The sequence below is a fragment of the Micropterus salmoides genome, unplaced genomic scaffold (assembly GCF_014851395.1).
Source record: "Micropterus salmoides isolate LMB-PRFRI ecotype aquatic unplaced genomic scaffold, ASM1485139v1 Ms_hic_scaffold_18, whole genome shotgun sequence".
In the NCBI taxonomy this organism is placed as follows: Eukaryota; Metazoa; Chordata; class Actinopteri; order Centrarchiformes; family Centrarchidae; genus Micropterus; species Micropterus salmoides.
The window spans coordinates 16011334-16029459 of record NW_024040928.1 but is presented as its reverse complement, the minus strand read 5'-3'; the positions used below and the strand labels follow the sequence as shown (position 1 = coordinate 16029459).

Sequence of the window (18126 nt, the reverse complement as noted above, 5' to 3'; positions counted from 1 at the left end):
GTTCAATTGGCCTTCCTCCGTTATCTGTACTGCTCCAGAACTTCACTGACGTAAGTAATCTGAAAACATAACACTGGGCCAACACCGTTAAAAAACATTCACATATATAAGATCAATTTATGTTTAATAAAGAAAGGAGACAAATAATTGTCTGGGATTTCTCCTCATGATTTTGTGTTGCACAGGAACACATTTTCAAGGAGACGATACTTCCTTTTCATATTCTGAAGAGGTAAAATTAACAGAATGTTTATTTCCACAAAAGGATGGTCATACAATTGAAAATTAAGAGTTTTTACCAAGGATTACAGAGGTATACCACTTAGAACATTGCAAATTAAAATAACAAAACACTTAAAAAAAAAATGCCATGGTACCCCTCAAATATGCCTTTTGCAGTAGAAACATTTTTTAAAAGTAAGCTTGTATTCATCTTTGTACAGATAATACATGAATACATATTTTGAGCTCTCACGACAGGATACAAAAATACACTGTTACAATAAGACTGGATACCAGCCCTGTGGGTTTCACTCAAGGTTTTTCACAAAATCTATGGGACAACAGTGAATCCATTCAGTTCTATCCATCAATTCCCAGAAGCTCAAACGCACAGACGTGCATACAAATACACGGTAAATCTAGTCCCAGAGTTTGATTTGTCCATCCCAACCACACGTGATGACCTTGGAGGTTTCATGTGGATGCCACAGTGCGCTGATGCACACCTTGTCATGAGCCTTGATCCTGTGGTAAAGCTTGGTGGTCTTCCAATCCCAAATGTTCAGCTTTCCATCTGCATCTCCTGACACCACATAGCTGGTAGAAAGGAAGAGGTCCAGGAACAAACCAAAAAAATAGGGAGGGAGAGAGCAAAGGAGAGGATGGAAAGATTAGTACTTTGCTAAAAATGACTTCTGTTTCCACTTCACCTGCCAAAAGGTGGGAGTCTGAATGTTTGGCAATTCAGTCCAGCCAGGAGTTAGTGTTGTCATGGATACTGAACGGGAGTTAGGGCACCTGCTCAGTCGTGGGCGGTGGTGGGTGAGAGGAGGGGAAGAAACAGGTCTTAATGGGTGTTTAGGCTAAAATTAGGGTGCTGGACCGTCCTAGTTAGCTCTCCTTGTGGTGCTTATACATTAGATAATATTAAGAGGCAGTTTTCCACAGCTCTACAGCAACTGTAGGCATTTTAGAGGACAGGAGGCGAGCAGAGGTTATCTGTTTTAATATACTGAGCATCCGTGTGATGTTGTCTCGCTGCGTCTTCAACCATGTTTTACCACTTTCATTGTCCTTTACTGAGATAAAGTGATACATTTTGTTTTCTTTTGACACTTTCCACTCATTAAGACATTTCCAACCCTCTTCACAGAGAAACACATGAATCTAATCTCTGCTAACTGAGTTTTTCATTTCTCTGGCATATTTTATTTAATCAGTTAAAAACTATCAACTATTGCAAACTATTAATCTGATGTGAGAGTCTCAGCTGTGTAATAGCGCCCTTCATTGGAAAATTGAGTAACAGAGTCGTACCTCATGTCTGGGGAGAAGTCCACTTGGCAGGCATAGCCAGCCACCATGTGGCCTTTGAAGACTTTCTTTTTGTTCAGTCTGAAGCGGTTTTGGGCCCCAAAGATCAGAATCTGGTTGTCCATAGACTGGCATGCTAGCCATTTACCTGGGGTTAAAAAAAAAAGAAAGCAGCATGAAGCTAACAGCTAATCTCATGTGGTGCTGCTGTAGTAACATAATCCAACATGCTTAAAAAACAGTGCAACAAACCAAGTGTCTATTCAAGTACTGAAAGTGTCAGAGGTACAGCATAAAACATAAAAGAGGACAGCAGTTTGTGTTAGCAGTAACAAATTTCAACATGCAAACATTTCGAAGCTTTAAAGTCTGTCATAACAAGTTTAAAAGTGCCTATTAGCTTGCTAGTTTGTCTCATTAACATGCTTCTGTTCAGCCAAATGTCTAACAAGCAGCCACTAGTATCTTGGATGTGGTATTGTGACATTGGCTGCCGCTGCTGTTAGTATGCGCTAAACCTGGCAGCCACTCTGATCTAGCGAGACACCAAGTAGAGTCAGATACTTTTAACAGGTACATAATAATTGGCGGAAATATGCCTCAAGGACAGAAAAAAAAGTGGTAATTTGAGTTTCAGTGGACGACACACTGAAAAGGGTGAGACCTCATCATTCTGCCATCATTAAAACGGGAAGATTGAGGCAATTTAGAGAAAAATGAAAAGAGGTTTTTCATCAGCGACTGCTCAGTTGAGATATACTTTACAGAGCGTTTCAGCTCCTGACACAGCCTCAAAATCACAACACACTGATAAGAGGCAGTGCTTCAGTGTCAACGCATTACACGACTCACTGCACTTCTTGAAAGGAAACATGATGGAAATTATTAATGTGGTATGAGAAAGTGTTGGTGTTGGTGGTCTAGTGTTGGTGTGTACCCTCTTCTTAAATCCTCCCTCACAAAACAAACGAAAAAGATACTATTGTCCACAAAAGTCAAAAGCAATAGGTGCAAGAGAAAGAAAAACAACCTGGCCAATTTCCCCGTTGCACTCATGCTTTGTCTGTTTCGTTAAGATGGCAAGAGACGGGGGCGAGAAGAAAATAGGAGACAGGCTGCGGATGCTATGCAAAGGGGGGGGGGGGGCATTTAGGTGTGAGAGAAAACTGAATGGTCTCCCACTGAGAACACATTCATTATTCACACGCTCAAGAGAAACAAATCATGTTGGGACAAATAAGAATGCTGCCCAAAAAAGGAAGGAAGAGACTAGAGAGAGTGCATGAAAGGGAGAAATCAAAGCAGGCAGAGAGGGAAAGAACAGATGATTACAGAAGAGCAGACACTGATGATAGCTGAAGCTGACTGCGAGCAACACGGAGTTCCTGATTCAAACGGAAGCGTTGACATTTAAGAGGGAGACCACCTGTTAATCCTGGTATCGTTTTAGATTTAGGCCACTGTGTCAATAAATGCCTTCTTTACAACTTTCACTCACATCTGTCGAAATTCATCACTTCAGCTGCCAAGCAGCAGGTTTATTCTACGCTTAAACTGCTGTCATGTCAGCAAAATACTCATTTGCCCAAATCCTGATCTGAATACTTTCTTATTAAGCATCAGCTAATATGGATACAGCACACTGCACTACCCTGGCTCCGCAGCGCAACACACTCGCTATGTTTGAAGTCTATTGGATGAACGGTTCCTGACAGAATCGAAATACAAACAGACAGACAGAGATTCCTGTCTTTATTAGAGAGATATCCCATACTGTTTTGTATATTATCTGTGGAGGGAGGAGTGCATCGGTTCATCTCAAGCTCGAACACTGTCAGAGAAATATCACTGAAATACAAGGTTCTTTCATTTTAATCCAAAAAATCCTCTCTCATCCCTCGCTGATGCCTGCTGACATGTCATTAATTGAAACTGCTGGCTGCTGTGAGCTCTACAGTTCACTCCCCTCACAACAAGGAGGTGTTAAAAGTGTTTTAACAGAGCTCACTGCGCTGTTTGTGAAAGCTGGCGTACCCACAGCAAACAGACAAAGCATTGGAAATGGATCCGACTCTAGACCGCGACTGCCCCTCCCTCCCCCCTTTTAATTCTTCTGAGCAATGACAAACACTGGAAGGTATGAATACATTTCAATCTGCCAACATCGGTTTAAGCTCCCCAGAGTCCTCTGTACTGTGTGCGTGAAAGAGAGTGTTTTGCCATGATTTGACTACTCACCATTGGGAGAGAGTGTCACAGCTGGCATGGAGTGCATACTGGGCTCAGCGATGTACTTGAAATCCACAGGGATGTCCCTGAAAAAGACACAAAGCGCTGTGACTACACTTGAAGTTGGGTTAAACGCTGGATGAGAGAGCCACCTCAGCAGCCCCCGAAAGCAACTCAAAAGAAAAAAAAAGAAAAATTCACAAAGCTGTAGTTTTGTTTACTATCGCAGCTGATTATGCCGTCTCCAAAATGCTTGTTGCTGAAGAGAAAACAGCTATGGTGAAAAACCAGGCAGGACAACCATTACAGCTACAGTATGTAAATAACTCCATGCAATCTGAAAGGGGTTTTTGATGCTGCACTGGCATCCAATTATTTATTAATCCGTTCTTCGTTCTTTCGCAACCGCCTCCCTGTTCTTTTATGCTCTGCTATGTCTCTCTGCTCGGCGAGGAGATGGGAAACTTGGCTACTTGATCTTAAGTGGTCTGCAGAAGATCATTCAGATCTACAGTGCTGTGTGTGTGTGTTTTTTCTACGACTGACCTGCTAGACTTGCCGTACATGTGATTGAGTGTAACTAATGTGTCTTTTCGCTTTGCTCTGTGTGTTTGCATCAGTAAGTGCTAAAAAGTTCTCGTCTTGCTCCATCTGCTTTACCTAAAGCCATGTGTCTTTCAAGTGATGAGCAACAGAGGACCAAAAACGGGCGAAGAACTAAGGACAAGAGTTAAGCTAAATGCTCTTGAATTCATGTGCGGGCGTACCATCAGACATTAAAAAGGGGTCCCTGGGATTGTCAGAGCCAATATCTGCAGACTAAACCCATGCAAAACTCTGAAAGATAACAAAAGCCATCAGATCTCTTCTTCGGAGCTCCAGAAATAAGCAGTGGGAATGCTCTGTTGTCTGGAGAGCGATGGTAGAGGAAGAAAGGAAAACATAGGACAGTCTATACACCAGGGATGTTCATGAATAATAGATGACTGATTGTTGTTGTTTACGATGCGTCATGTCGATCAAGATAGGGGACAAAGATGAAAGCACAAAAAAAAAAAACTTGAACATGAACCTCAATGCTACAGAATAAGCTAAAACCATGTTGAATAATTCCCCTCGCTGGCACACTGGCACATTTTATATTGATTGTAATCCTCCTCCAATGCAGACACCAACTCACCGCTTCCTGATTATAAACCTTGGTACAGATAAAGTAGCCTCCCCAAAAAACTTGCGTATTAGGGTTGGGTATCGTTTAAAATTTTACGATACCAGTACCAAACCCAGTACCCTTAAAGTGATACCAATACCAATTGAGTACCTCATTCGATACCTTGCATAAAATGTTGTCTGTTGACATGTCACCTGATTGGTAGCTTATTATTATTTTTATTGTTGTTATTTTCTTGTTTCAAACAACTGCAAGAAGTATTGGTAAATTGTATCACATTGCTCCCCATCCTAATTAGGTCATCCTCATGGGTAGTATTAGCATATAAGGGGAAGGACTTGGGAGTTATTTCATATTTGAATGAGAGAGAAGTGAAATAGTTTAGTGACCAAATAGGTTGTGGGAAACGAATATAAGGTATTTTTTGATACTTGTGTTGAAAGTAAACAATGGAAGATTATTTTTATTAACTTTCGTTCAATAAAATGAATTGAAAGATCTCCCCGAGTGCTTTTTCCTTTAGTGGGAAAATAGGACAGTCAGAATAAAACGAGAAAGCCTTCTGTTTAAACAAGTCACGAAACTACACTAAAGATACAAACAGAGGAAGAGAAGGCTTCAGGTTTAGCCGATCAAACCAACTACACCTGAAGCAGCCGCAGCTGCAGCCGGAGGTTCGTCAGTAAAATCAGCTGATCGCTGCTGCGCCAAGAAAGCGTTTCATTGATGACGGAACGCAGCGATCGATCGGTGACAAGTGATGTGAATAGCAAATACAAATGTACAGAGAAGTGTTAACTGATACCAGAAGATGAAACCATCGGAAAGCCAAGCTTGGGGTAATAAACAGTGAGGAACATGCCTGAGACCGCAGCCGAAGGTGAGCGGCTGTTAAAATCACGCGTGCACACCTTTTTTATACAGTTTATGGTGCAGACACATAAGGGGGAAAAAGACGTGCTCTTGTCTTCCTTTCGGTGTGTTGCTTGCGTGTTTGGCTGCAAGCAAAACCATACAAATAGTCATTTTTTGCCGCGATCTGGTTACAAAAAAGCAGGCCTAGGTATCGATTGAAGTACTAGTTTGACTGGAGACGTTTCGGTTCTACTCGATACCGGGCTGTTTCGGTCGGTACCATAAACGTACAGAGTAGCGATACCCATCCCTAGTGCGCACGCGCGCGTGTGTGTGTGTGTGAGAAAACGAGGATAGAACTGGCATTATGAGTAGGTGTTTGCATCGTGATGTGAATGACTAGTAGATCTGCTGGCTCACAATATTTTTTATCCATCCGGCGGCGGCATCCACCCTCCTCTATTCTGGAGATATGAGACTGCTCTGGTAAAGTCAGCCTAATGATACAATCTAGCCGCTCTCACGAAGGGGGTTTGCTAGAGCTGGGAGCCAGGCGGTGTCCGTGGGAGAAAGAGGGACAGTAAAGCCACTCTTTGACCCAAAATTCCACTTGCCCCGCTCGCTCCCACGCTGCACTACAAAAGCTCCCGGGAGTGTCCTTCCCACCGAAACTAGCATACAAAGTAGACTCTTGGGATATGGTTCTTTTGCTTTATGTTGTTCTGTCGATGTTCAACTCTGAGTGTGTGTGAAAAGCCAAGCATGTTTTCAGGAGTTAATCCCCATCAAGAAGGGGCAAGTGTTCATCCTTGAATAAAAAGCCCCTCTTCCAAGAATCCAGGGAAAGCTTCCTTTATCAGCTGGTCTTTAAATATTTATCTTCTTTGAGCAACAAATACCAGAGAGTTTGTTTACCACCACCACAGGAACCCATAGCCAATCTGCAAAGCCGCTGTTGGTAGTCTCTCTTGATTGGCCACTGAGCACAGACAAACACTGCAGCAGTAATGACAATATCTAAATGAATAGCTTGTGGAAAACACAAGTGAATGTGATTTATGTTAAGAACACACATGCAAGGAAAATTACGTTACCTTTTCTGACCTGCCAATAATCCCAGCATGTCTGCCTTCCAATAATTAAATTTGTGGAACCATTTCAAAATGCTTATTTATTACAATATACAATTGGCAAGAGGGACAGTCTCACAGGGTTTATTGCTGGAGTGTTGTCAATGTATAATGTTAGCTCCGGGGGGGGGGGTCTCCCACTGTAACAGATGCATCTAAAGCAGGCAAACCGTGGCAGAGGCTATGACTCAGAGCGGATCAGCAGCACAGCCAGGTGAGCTTTGTCCAAGATCGGGTCATTTGGAGGTTTGTTGATGTCTACGCTTCTAATGAAAGGAACATTGTGCCAGTGTACATTTTCAGAAGGCAGCAAACAGTACGCTGGTGATATTGTTTTTCCTTGTTATTACAGAGGTTAGACAAAACATAAAGGTACTTGAGTAAAATGTCCCCTGCCTTAACCTTTACTTATGTCTTTCTCAAGACTGACTTGATACTATCTAAGCACTTGCATCTGAAATAGATGTGCAATATCTACTTTAAAAAAAAGTTGGTTGACCGAAAATGAACACTGAATGTATTGTCATCAAGCTGCCAAATCAAAACACACTTTAAGGGGATTATGTGCCTTGTTCAGAGTCACTACAAAAAAACACAAATTCAAACTTTCAGGCTGTAGTCTGGACTTACCACTCCCAAACTCGGAGACTCTTGTCGTCCGACGTGCTGACGAAGCGACGATTCTCATCAACAAAAGTGATGGTGTTTACTGCTCCCAGGTGACGGTCGTACTCCTGAACCACCTCACCTGTCCTGACGTCCCACTGACAGGGTGACGCAAAACAAAGGCGCAGAGAGCAAAACAGACAGACAGGAGGTAAACACATTTATCTATGACAAGTCGTCATAAAGTATAAATAAAGTGGAAACTGATTTCACTCCACATTTATCATTCTCCTGTTGGGTGCTGATTACCAAAATAAATACAACTTTTCTTACTGTAGTTTCAAAAAAAATTTAAGATAACTGGCAGGGTGGTGGAAGACTCACTGAGAAAAGTTTTTAATTGTGCTAAGGCACTCAAATGACTTCACTGCAGTGGTGTGATGACTCAAAAAAAAAAACCCATCATGCACACATTAAAATGTAAAGGAAAGACAACCACATAGAATCAGCCCCCAAGCAACAACAAACAGATTTTACATCTATTTATGCTCTCTTTAATCATAGACTTCAGCTGCTCACAGGAGCAGCCATCTGTTCTCAAAACCGCAAAGAGAGCTGAATGATTTAATATTCACCCTGATTATTGTGCCAGGTATTTTGATAATGACTGTTGTTCATCTGGACAATTAGGGGACAAACTATGTCCCCGTTACATCAACATCTTGACATATTTTCAATTAAAGATGCCACAGAGTTAAATGATAATAACAGTTCCAAATTAGTTCAACTCCATGATTATGAATTGTTAGTAAATAAAATAATATTCCTACAGCAGTTAATCTGTTCCCTCAGCATGTTGCTGCCACAAAAAACAACAACTTTCATATTTAGATGTTCAGGGTTAGATGTTCTAAAAACTGTTTACCTGGCTGTATAATATCATAGTTATGGATTTCCTACTTTTGTCACAGATTGTTCTGCTTCCTTTGCCTCCCTTCTACCCTAATGCCGCCCATGATTAATGACTTCCTCTAATCCAGTCAGCCACTGAACCTCTATCCACGCACACACAAATAGTGCTGGAAGATGAGATGGGGAGTGCATTTCATGCTCCTGTGGGCACAGGGGGTTGTACACAGAGACGCATGTGTACATCTGCTTGGTCAACTGGGGAGCATACATAAAGTGAAGGTGGGAGCCGAAATGAATTGCTTGCAACGCAGTGCATGGCAACTTTACCTGAACAATCTTTTTATCTGACATGCCGGCCACAAAAAGATTCTGTTTGTCCTCGTCTGGGTTGAACTTGACGCAGTACGGTACCTTCCTGTTGGTGAAGCGGGAGATGCACTGGCCTATGGTGGGGGTCAGAGCAAATTGAAAGTCAGAGCTCCAGAATAATCCACCGTGGCTTTTCAGAAAGGTACACTCAAGTTGCTTAAAATGTAGGGAATCAGACTGCAACTTTCAAGGCTTCATGCTCTGTCCCTGCAGGCAGCGACAGCTCAGCCGTAACACAGAAAATCCAGTGTTTCTTTGTATTCATTCAGCAGAGGTGAATCACAGCAGGGAAGGATGCTACCATTACTGCTAGAGCTGAGAGTACAGGAAATTAAACTACTTTCTGTGTTGCATCCAGTGTTTAACTGCAACAGGGACAAATGTGGAATGAAATGCTAAAATGACCACCTACGCTTCACTGCGCTGTGCAGCTGCAGGAAAGAAACAACAGTTGACATTTATACTTAAACAACTGCTAAGAAAAGTAAGGAAACCATTAAATTTAACAAATTGTAACTGTAGTAAATCTCTAACAGAAGTATTTGGATGATGTGGCTTCAAAGGGGATTGTGTTAGCAACAAGTGGGGGGGATTTTACTCTTTTCTGCCCTCTGCTGGATTGGCACTCATGAGTCGAGAGGGGTGGAAACTGAGTTGAATGAGCAGCAGTGGGGAAAGATAGCAGGCATCCATGCGGCAGTGAGATCGGGGGCCCAACATTTTATAAACAGTTCACATAGATACACTTAAAAGCAATCTCTTGCCATTTCTTTTTACAATGGGCCTCACACTCCTGTCTATGATATTAACGAACGGGGAGAGCATGAAACCCCATCAGTGTTTCCCCACATATAGATTTTACTTGTGCGGGCCGCCCAGGTATATTTGGCAACCCAAACCCACTTTAGCATTTCGCAGAGATACACAGCGAGAGATGTTATCTGGTATATGTTACAAGATGCAGACATGGTGGATATTTTACAAGTACCGACCAGGTAGCAGTCGACACACACCAGTGCAGATGTCATTCGGTAACACGGTGGTTTCCTTTAGGCTTCAAAGCTTTCACCACACGTGGCTCTCCTGCTGCTATGGAAACGCGAGTTGTGTTTTTTTGGTTGACTTGATAAAAAAAGACTGCGGACAAATGAAGTAAGACATATCCAGGGAGAGAGACAGGTGTGGGTGTGTGCGTATGTGTCGGAAGAGAAAAGCATGGGGAGCAGATAATAGCAGTTTGTGAGTAGTAAAAGTAACGAAAACAATAAAAAAAATTTAAAATAAGGTGGGAAATTAAGTAGAAATAATCTACAAGAAACGAGGTTTTCTATTCTTTCAAATAAAATATACAAATATAAACCCAACCACCCCGTCGCCACCACACTTACAGAGAGTGAACCCTACTGCAGTTTATTTTCAGTTGGATGTGTTTGAGTGAGAGAGGGTCCTGTTACCTGGTGCAGTTTTGGAGAATATGTAAATGTTATTTAACAGTAGGGATGCACCCATCCGATCCGGATATCGTCCTGATACTGACTCAAATAGCTGGATCGGGTATCAGTGGCAAGGGGGATGATGTATTCAATTCAATTATGCTACGTGGGTGCTACGTGATGAGTCAGCAGTGTGCCAGTAGACCCGAACATTATGCTAGGAGAGCTAACACAGCGTGGAGGGAGCAAAACACAGGGGGTCAGCAGTTTGGAGGTATTTCACGCTCGTGTCTTCCCTGCAGTGAGCAATGCAGCTTATTCATTTTACACTGGTATTGGATCGGTACTCGGTATTGGCTGATACCCAGAGCCCAGGTATTGGTATTGGGACTGAAAAAGTCAGATTGGTGCATCCCTGAACATACAATTCAGTAGGCCCCAGGAAGAATAGCAAGTGCTTTTGGTTGCAAAAAGTTACAAAAATATAACAATTCATGTCAATTATAGTTCTTAGAAAGAAAATAAAATTGTCAGGCCAGACCTTAAAAAAATAATCAACTGAATGACTGTACACCAGCAGCCTCCTACTCAAGCTAGCTAAGTGTCATCTACATCATTTAGTTATTTACCTCACTGACAGTGAATATTTATGCATCTTACGTGCCTCAAATCTCAGTGTGAAAGCCTTGCTTATTAATATGGTTGTTTTTAGTTTCTTATTCTGCATAATTTAAATGACAGAAGCTAATTCAAATTTATTGTCATCAAAAAGGAATTTACAATGCTGCCAAAATGAAGAAACTACAGTTCTCGCTGGCGCATCTCTCACTCCGAGACATACAAATAGACAGACTAAATGAAGTAAGACATTCATGCGGCGTACCACTGGTTTAAAATTTTTCAAGAACAACAACAAGTGGTTTTGTGAACCACAGAAAATCGTTGTGTAGGAGTGTTAGAGCCTACCTGTCTCAGAGTCCCAGAGTTTCAAGTAGCGGTCATAGGCAGCACTGAGGAACTGGGTCCCGCTGTTGTTGAAGCAAATGTCTCGCACTGCTTTGCTGTGGCCTAACATAAACAGAGGAAATTTGCACTTATATTACAAACAAATAAATAAATATACGCTAGAAAGATGCACTGAAATGTTCCCAAGTCTTGTTACCATGTCTCTCCCGAGCTGCATTCCTTTGATACCCAATTCATTTGAGGAATGTAAAATCTGGTTAACGGATATAAGGGATGTTGAGGAAGAAAGATGATGTGGGCTGTGAGAGATGAGGGAAATGGAATCTTTAAATGAGCTTGGAAGTGGAAAGAGGAGGAGAAAGAAAAAAGACTGCATGCTCGATCGGCCTTTTCAACTGTTCTCCACCTTCTCTTATTCTCTTCCTAATCCCAATCTATGCAACCCTTTGGCTCTTTCTCATTCCGTATAGGTGATGCGAGGTCCCCGTGGGCTCGGAGCACACAGACGCCTCCCTTGTTAAAACTGGCTTTTATCAGGGCTACACTGTTTCCACGGCGATAACAGAGCCCACTGAGGCTAAGCGCCTGCATGCTTGCTTGCTCTAACCCGACTTGTTGGCAAACCAAAGGCACCGCTGCTGCAGAAAGCCTTGATGGTGTGTGTGTGTGTGTACGTACAAGAAAACACAGAAAGCAGGTCACAAACGTCATCAAATACACCCGTAGTCCCAGACTGCACATAACATAACTGCACGTAATGACATGCATGATCATTCACGTACATCCCCGTCTTAATGCTTGATACTGCTGACAAACAACAATGGTGTGCAGTCGCATTATAAATGAATGGCTTAAAGATTAAATGCAACATTAAGCAACAAACACATTTTAACAAGAGAAGAAATCCTCATATTTTAAACAAAGAGGTGTGCTTTCTAAAGATCTGAAAATCATCCAAACACATAAGAAAATAAAGAAATAAAATGTAATACCTAGGAGGCAAAAAAATAAAAAATAAAGAAAACAGAATAATTTATTATACAGATGATGGAACTGAGAGCACAGCAGCAACAACAAAGTGAAAACCAAATATGCTCTAAACAACATGGCTGAATACTTCTAACACTCTGTCAGTCGCTCTGTCAGTTTATTCAGTCTCAACTCTCTTCATCAGGCCAACTCCTCTCAGTACCTTGTGCCCTCCCCTCTCCCCTCATTCTTCTCAGCCCCTGGGCTGCTGAATTATGCATATTCTGTGAAGGAGCTGACAAGCACACAACCACAGCTGCAAACAATCTCTATTCAGATGGTGTGCTGTCTCTGGGAAGAGTGGAAGAGTGACCTGCCCGCATTAGCCTAACCCCCCAGACCTCATCTATTCCACACACAAACACAAAAAAAAGGTCAGCAGACGTATGATTAGAGTACCAGTAATGCTGAGCTCACAGTCCGTCACTGCTGTGTATTTCCGACAAACATTATTTCATGTCAGCATGTTTGCTGATGACCCATTGTTGTTTATAAAATGTTATACTTTGGTGGTAAATTTTGTAATATTCTGTTATTATGACCTACTGTTACCATTTATCAAAAGTTTACCACATCGAAATTTAAGATCACTTACCAATAAACGTCCGTACACATCTCCTCTCTGCATACACTTCCCACAGCTGTGGAGAAAGTACAAGTGAACACAGGTTTGAGATGCCAGCAGAAAAACATCTAATGAAAACAGAATTGGGGTGTTGCCAAAATGAAGTTCTGCTTTTAGTCTTGATCACCACAGTAAGTGAAAGACAGTGTCTGTGATTTTTCACCTTGATTTTACAGTCCATGGAGGAAGAGAGCAGCAGATGACCAGAGTTAGGAAACAGTCGGATAGCACTGACACCCTGGAAAAAATACAGGGAGAGTAGAAACTGATATGCATCTAATCATATTTCTTATTATCATGAGTATACTAATCATTGCCACAGGTCCAAGCAAAATTGATGCAGTAATGCCATTTTATAGATTTAATCTTGTACAATAATTTTGGCCAGTCTTATGAAACAAAGTTGCACTACAGGGGACAGACAGACTGCAGGTACTGCAGGTGTGTGAGGCACAATCCTTAACCAAACTATTAAAAAGAAAAGGCTGAAATACATCTCAATTTATCACTTACAATGTGCTGTGTATGTTCATACTCTTGACTTAATGTGGACATGACCAGACGATTAATTTTAAAGCAGTTTATAAAGAGAAATATCCGCTGAGTCATAATACAATAAGGGCAGATAAGAGTGTGTGTGTGCAGACAATGCTGCCTCTGTAATAGTCTGACTTTCAAGTTACCAAACTTTCTCCCAAAAAATGTCACAAAACTTTGGTGACACCGTATGGGCCTTCCTCAGTCTATTATCTCGACATCAGCACTTCCACACGCTTATTATCTTCTCAAACTTCTTTGTATTTCACATTAGACTCTGACGGCTGTAACTTCCTGCACAAAGCGGATAGAAGCTAATTTAAAACTTGAGTGATTTCTCTCTCCCTGAAGCACACTTGCAGATCTGACGCTTGAATCTGATCTTTCTAGGAATAACCCACTGTTTGGCTTTATATTTAAATTATAAAGACGGTGTTGAGAATGAGACAGAAGAATCTGGCATGTCAGGGACAAGCGGCTCGTATATGATGTGTTATCATTTTATTCAAAAGTACCCAGGAGGTTTTTACTGACTGCATCAGAAATTCTTATAAGGGCTGCTTAATGGAATTTTCTCTCTGTGTATACACAGACACATGTGAGACTCTACTCTCAATTTGCATTTTAGAATTATTTTTGAAAAACCACTACAATACTAGAACTTACCATCGGCTGAGACTGCATAGAGAATACTTGAGAGAATTCACCTGCAAGATGTCTTAACTAGTACATAAAGGAACAATCTGTACACAAAGACACGCCAATAATCCGTGTCCTTTCCCACTGACCTTGGTGTGTCCAGACCAGACATGAATCTGTTTCTTAGGCAGGTAACACTTGTCTGGAGCATCCGCAGAACGCAGGTTGATGCCCACATCCTGTGGGACATGGAGATAGGACCTGCCCTGGTAATCATACATGTCTTTAACTGGAGGGGGAGAAGAAACAGAGACAGAATGTCTGGTAAAAACAATCCTGCAGCATTTGAATACATGTTTTTAAAAAGAAGTTTCAGCTTCCCGTAGCATTTTTCCCTGAGGTGGGATTAAATCCATGACCAGCAAGAGCAAATATGGCTCCAGAGACAAGAGTCTTGATACAGTATCATAACTGGACACATGGAAATTTGATCATCTAGAATCCCATGACAACTGGGCAAACTTAATATGCCGAAAAAAGGTGGTGGAGTTTCGACTTTGAATTTTAACGCCAAAATGGACTAGAGGCCCTTTTAGGGATGAAGATCATCAGTAAATCATTTCACTGAGTATCAGCCATTCAAATGTCTCAATTAGAGCGGGCCACAGTACCATGGAGAATGGTCTTCTCCTCTGCAGGAGCATCTTCCTCGTTCCTTCCTTTCTTCTGCCTCTTGGCTGTGATTTCGTCCAGCTCTTTCTGCTCTTCCTGTAAAATAAAAAATAAATAAATAAACAAATACAATGAACCAATTAACCTGATCATTACCAAACAGATTTAGTCAGGGATACAGTTCTGCAGACAGACTGAGGTAACTGAAGTCAGTTGTCTCTCAATTGCGTCCCCTGGTGAAGGGTATAACTCAGGCCTACTCCTCCAGTTTTCCATGAGAGCATAGGGTTGTGTGGGGTCACATAGCCACTGGTAAGCAGCATGTGCCCCATTATGTGCGTCATTTACAAAACTGCAGTATACCACCAGATTACAAAGCATTTACACTGAATACTGACCCACATGATGCCTCTTAAAAGGCTACAGTTGAGTACCGCAGGTGAGTTGTTTTATGCTGTGCTGAAAGTTGTGCAGGTTAGGTCAATCAGTGAATGAAGCCCCATATTATGGTTTGTATTGCAACTACTAACAACACAGAAATTGTTCTTCTATAAGTGAATTATTTGCATCATGTTTAATGCCATGAATGCAAAATAAATACAAATGCTTTCATTTTTATCAACCATAGATTAAGCAGATTTGTGTCTGCATGTGTCTCTGTTGTACTGCACAACAATAGTCTAAACCTGGAGGGTGCTGATTTTTCTTGCCTTACTACCACATTATGTAGCAAGTCGGTTAATTATGTTAAGAACCAACCGTCTCCAACACTTTGCATTATATTTTGAACAAAGCATTACCTCTGATGGTTTAGCCACATCTTTCTCATCTGCATATTTCGCCCACGGCCCAAGGAAGTTGTCGATCTCTTCTGCATCTCCACCTTTGACCTTTTTTCTTTTCTCTGACTTCTTAGGTCCACTCTCAAACACTGTTAGCCCTGGAATATGAGCCAATAGACCATATGATTCTGAATCTCCCTTAAACAATATTTCAATGAAGACATAATAGATAGATAAAGTCTGATTTATACACTTAGATGCAGAAAAACACATTAGAAATAAGGGGCAATATGTGATTACCTTTATTTTTCTCCGCCTCATCTACTGCACCAATGTAGCTATTAGTGGATACGTGGTGTGTATCAACTGATGGATCCAAAGCATAACCTATTAGCAGAGTGGAGAGAGTTGTGAAAAGGTCATTAAAATTCAAACGGGTATGTATTGACCGCATCATTTAAACCCATCACAGGGGTCACAGATGAGCCTACCGAAGGTGGAGAAGGTCCTCCTTTGCTGTTCAAACATAAAGTCGTTGAGGTGAGCAGGTTCTGCATAGCCAGATAACATGTTCCTGGGGGCAGCCATCTGCTGGCTTTTAAATGGGTTGACTGGCCCAAACTAACAGAAAGCAACACAAGATCATTAATAATACTAAACTCTTTGTATAGTCCTTATGTTTAATTTGATTTCTAATAAGCAGGACTTCAATAATAACAGACTTTCTAATTTATGTAACAATAGTTGGCTGGATTAGTACATATACAGAGCATTAGATTAATTCCAGTGGGAAACTGGCATTAGAGAACCCAAGGCACATAAACCATGATTCAAAAGAGATAAAAACAAATCACACAAGGAAGCATGAAGTCTAGTCTCAAATTCAGTATAGAGGGTACGCGCATGATGTCACAGAATGCAGTTACGCTCACTGAGTGGCAAAAAGACGAGCAGCAGTGTTGGCTTGAATCAGCTAAAACACAAACAACACATCTAAAATGGCAAAGAGCTGGGCCACTGGTTCTTTGGTAAGCAGTTAGGATCACTGTCAAGTCCAACTGCCTTTAATGAGCAAATAATCACTTGTTTTACTCCCAGTTTGCTAAACGCAGCCATGGTAACAGATGTTTTGCCACTCAGTCCAGGGTGTTCTGCAAGGGGAAGTGACATCAACGCATACCCTCTATGCATTATACTATAAATCTCACCGGGATCTAGGTGACACCCACTAATAATAAAACTTACCTCTGGTGCAAACATGGTTTCAAATGTTGGATTATAAGTGACTTCTTTCAATGAAGGGTCCAGGTGTGTGCCAGTCTCCACAGCCTCCTAAAATGAAGACGTACACATCGGCAAACGGACTCACTGTTTGGCAATACAATGGCCGTTTGGTGAATCAGATGTTTGATAGATAAAACATAATACCTAAGGCGATATCTTTGACATAACGTTATAAATTTAGATTTACAAAATATCTCCTCCTGCTTGATACTTAATGTTTCCCGCTAACTCTACTAGTTTTATTTGGTAACGTCACCAACAACTATTACCGCTGCACAAAGAAATGATTAACGTTACGTATTCAGAATCTCCTGTTACCAATTGAAATCGTATGCCTCAAGACCATAATGTTATTTAAGCAACGTGTGATTAACAGTATCTAACTTTAACAATCAATTATAATGTTAAGCTAACGTTAGCAAGCTAGATTAGCTTACCTTAACGGCGACCTCGGGAGCAGAATTGAGAAGAGCCAAAGACATCGTTTGTCCAGACTGCAGAGGTTTAAGGTGAGCCGTGGCGTCTGGACTCACTGGGTCCACTTTCCCGACATTGCTTTGAGATTCAGACTCATTCTCTGAATCAGAATCGCTACCGTACGAAACGAGGGATGCGATGGCGGCAGACATCTTGGATGTTGTGAATTCGCCGGAAGCAGAAGGGCGGTACTTCCGCTGTGACAAAATAAGAAAAGTCTACATTAGAAAAAAGGTTCTTTTTAACAGTCTATGGTTCAGTCTTCATCACTATGACTTCAGAATTCAGTGTTACCCATAGACTTTGTAAAAGATGTTACCTAATTAATATACCTAGTAATATATATGGATTTTATAAGTTACTTTTATTTTGGTATGTACAAAAAATAGTAATGCTGTAGTGAAACAAAATTTAGTGTGTATTCAGGATTAGCCATAACTGAAACAATACTGTCAGAAACAATGTTAGAGCTGAAACGATTTGTCAATAAATCGATTTGTTGATCTATAGAAAATTAATTGGCACTGAACTGGTTCCGGATACTCTTTCTTCTATCACCTCTTACTGAATTTAATATCTTTGGGTTCTGGTCTGCACTTTGAAGATGGCACCACTTGGAAAATTATATGTATTTTTTGAAGTATTCAATTCTCACAATTTTAAACATTGTATACATAAAATAAATAACAATTGAATAATAATTCGCTTATGAATTTTTAACAAATAAATAAAAACACTGGTTGCACCCATAAACTCCTAGATCTATGGTGGTGTGTATTTTCTTTTTTTTTTTAATTCAGTCTTTGGTGTATAATCTTTGACCTTGTTGTAATTTATAGCAACTGTGTAAAAATTATATCTTAAACTATTAGAA

General features: G+C 41.0%; 1 protein-coding gene across 1 annotated transcript; it reads right to left on the bottom strand.

The window, feature by feature from the left end:
- Positions 1-110: 110 nt before the first annotated feature.
- Positions 111-17419, bottom strand: cdc40 (cell division cycle 40 homolog (S. cerevisiae)). The gene is made up of 15 exons (XM_038726602.1): positions 17213-17419; positions 16737-16823; positions 15983-16112; positions 15792-15878; positions 15510-15649; positions 14709-14805; positions 14187-14326; positions 13025-13099; positions 12832-12877; positions 11208-11309; positions 8767-8882; positions 7552-7685; positions 3775-3851; positions 1540-1684; positions 111-819 (listed from the first exon to the last, which is right to left on the bottom strand). Exons 1-15 carry the CDS (start codon positions 17402-17404, stop codon positions 642-644), a joined length of 1746 nt encoding a protein of 581 aa, XP_038582530.1. The 5' UTR covers positions 17405-17419; the 3' UTR covers positions 111-641.
- Positions 17420-18126: the final 707 nt, after the last annotated feature.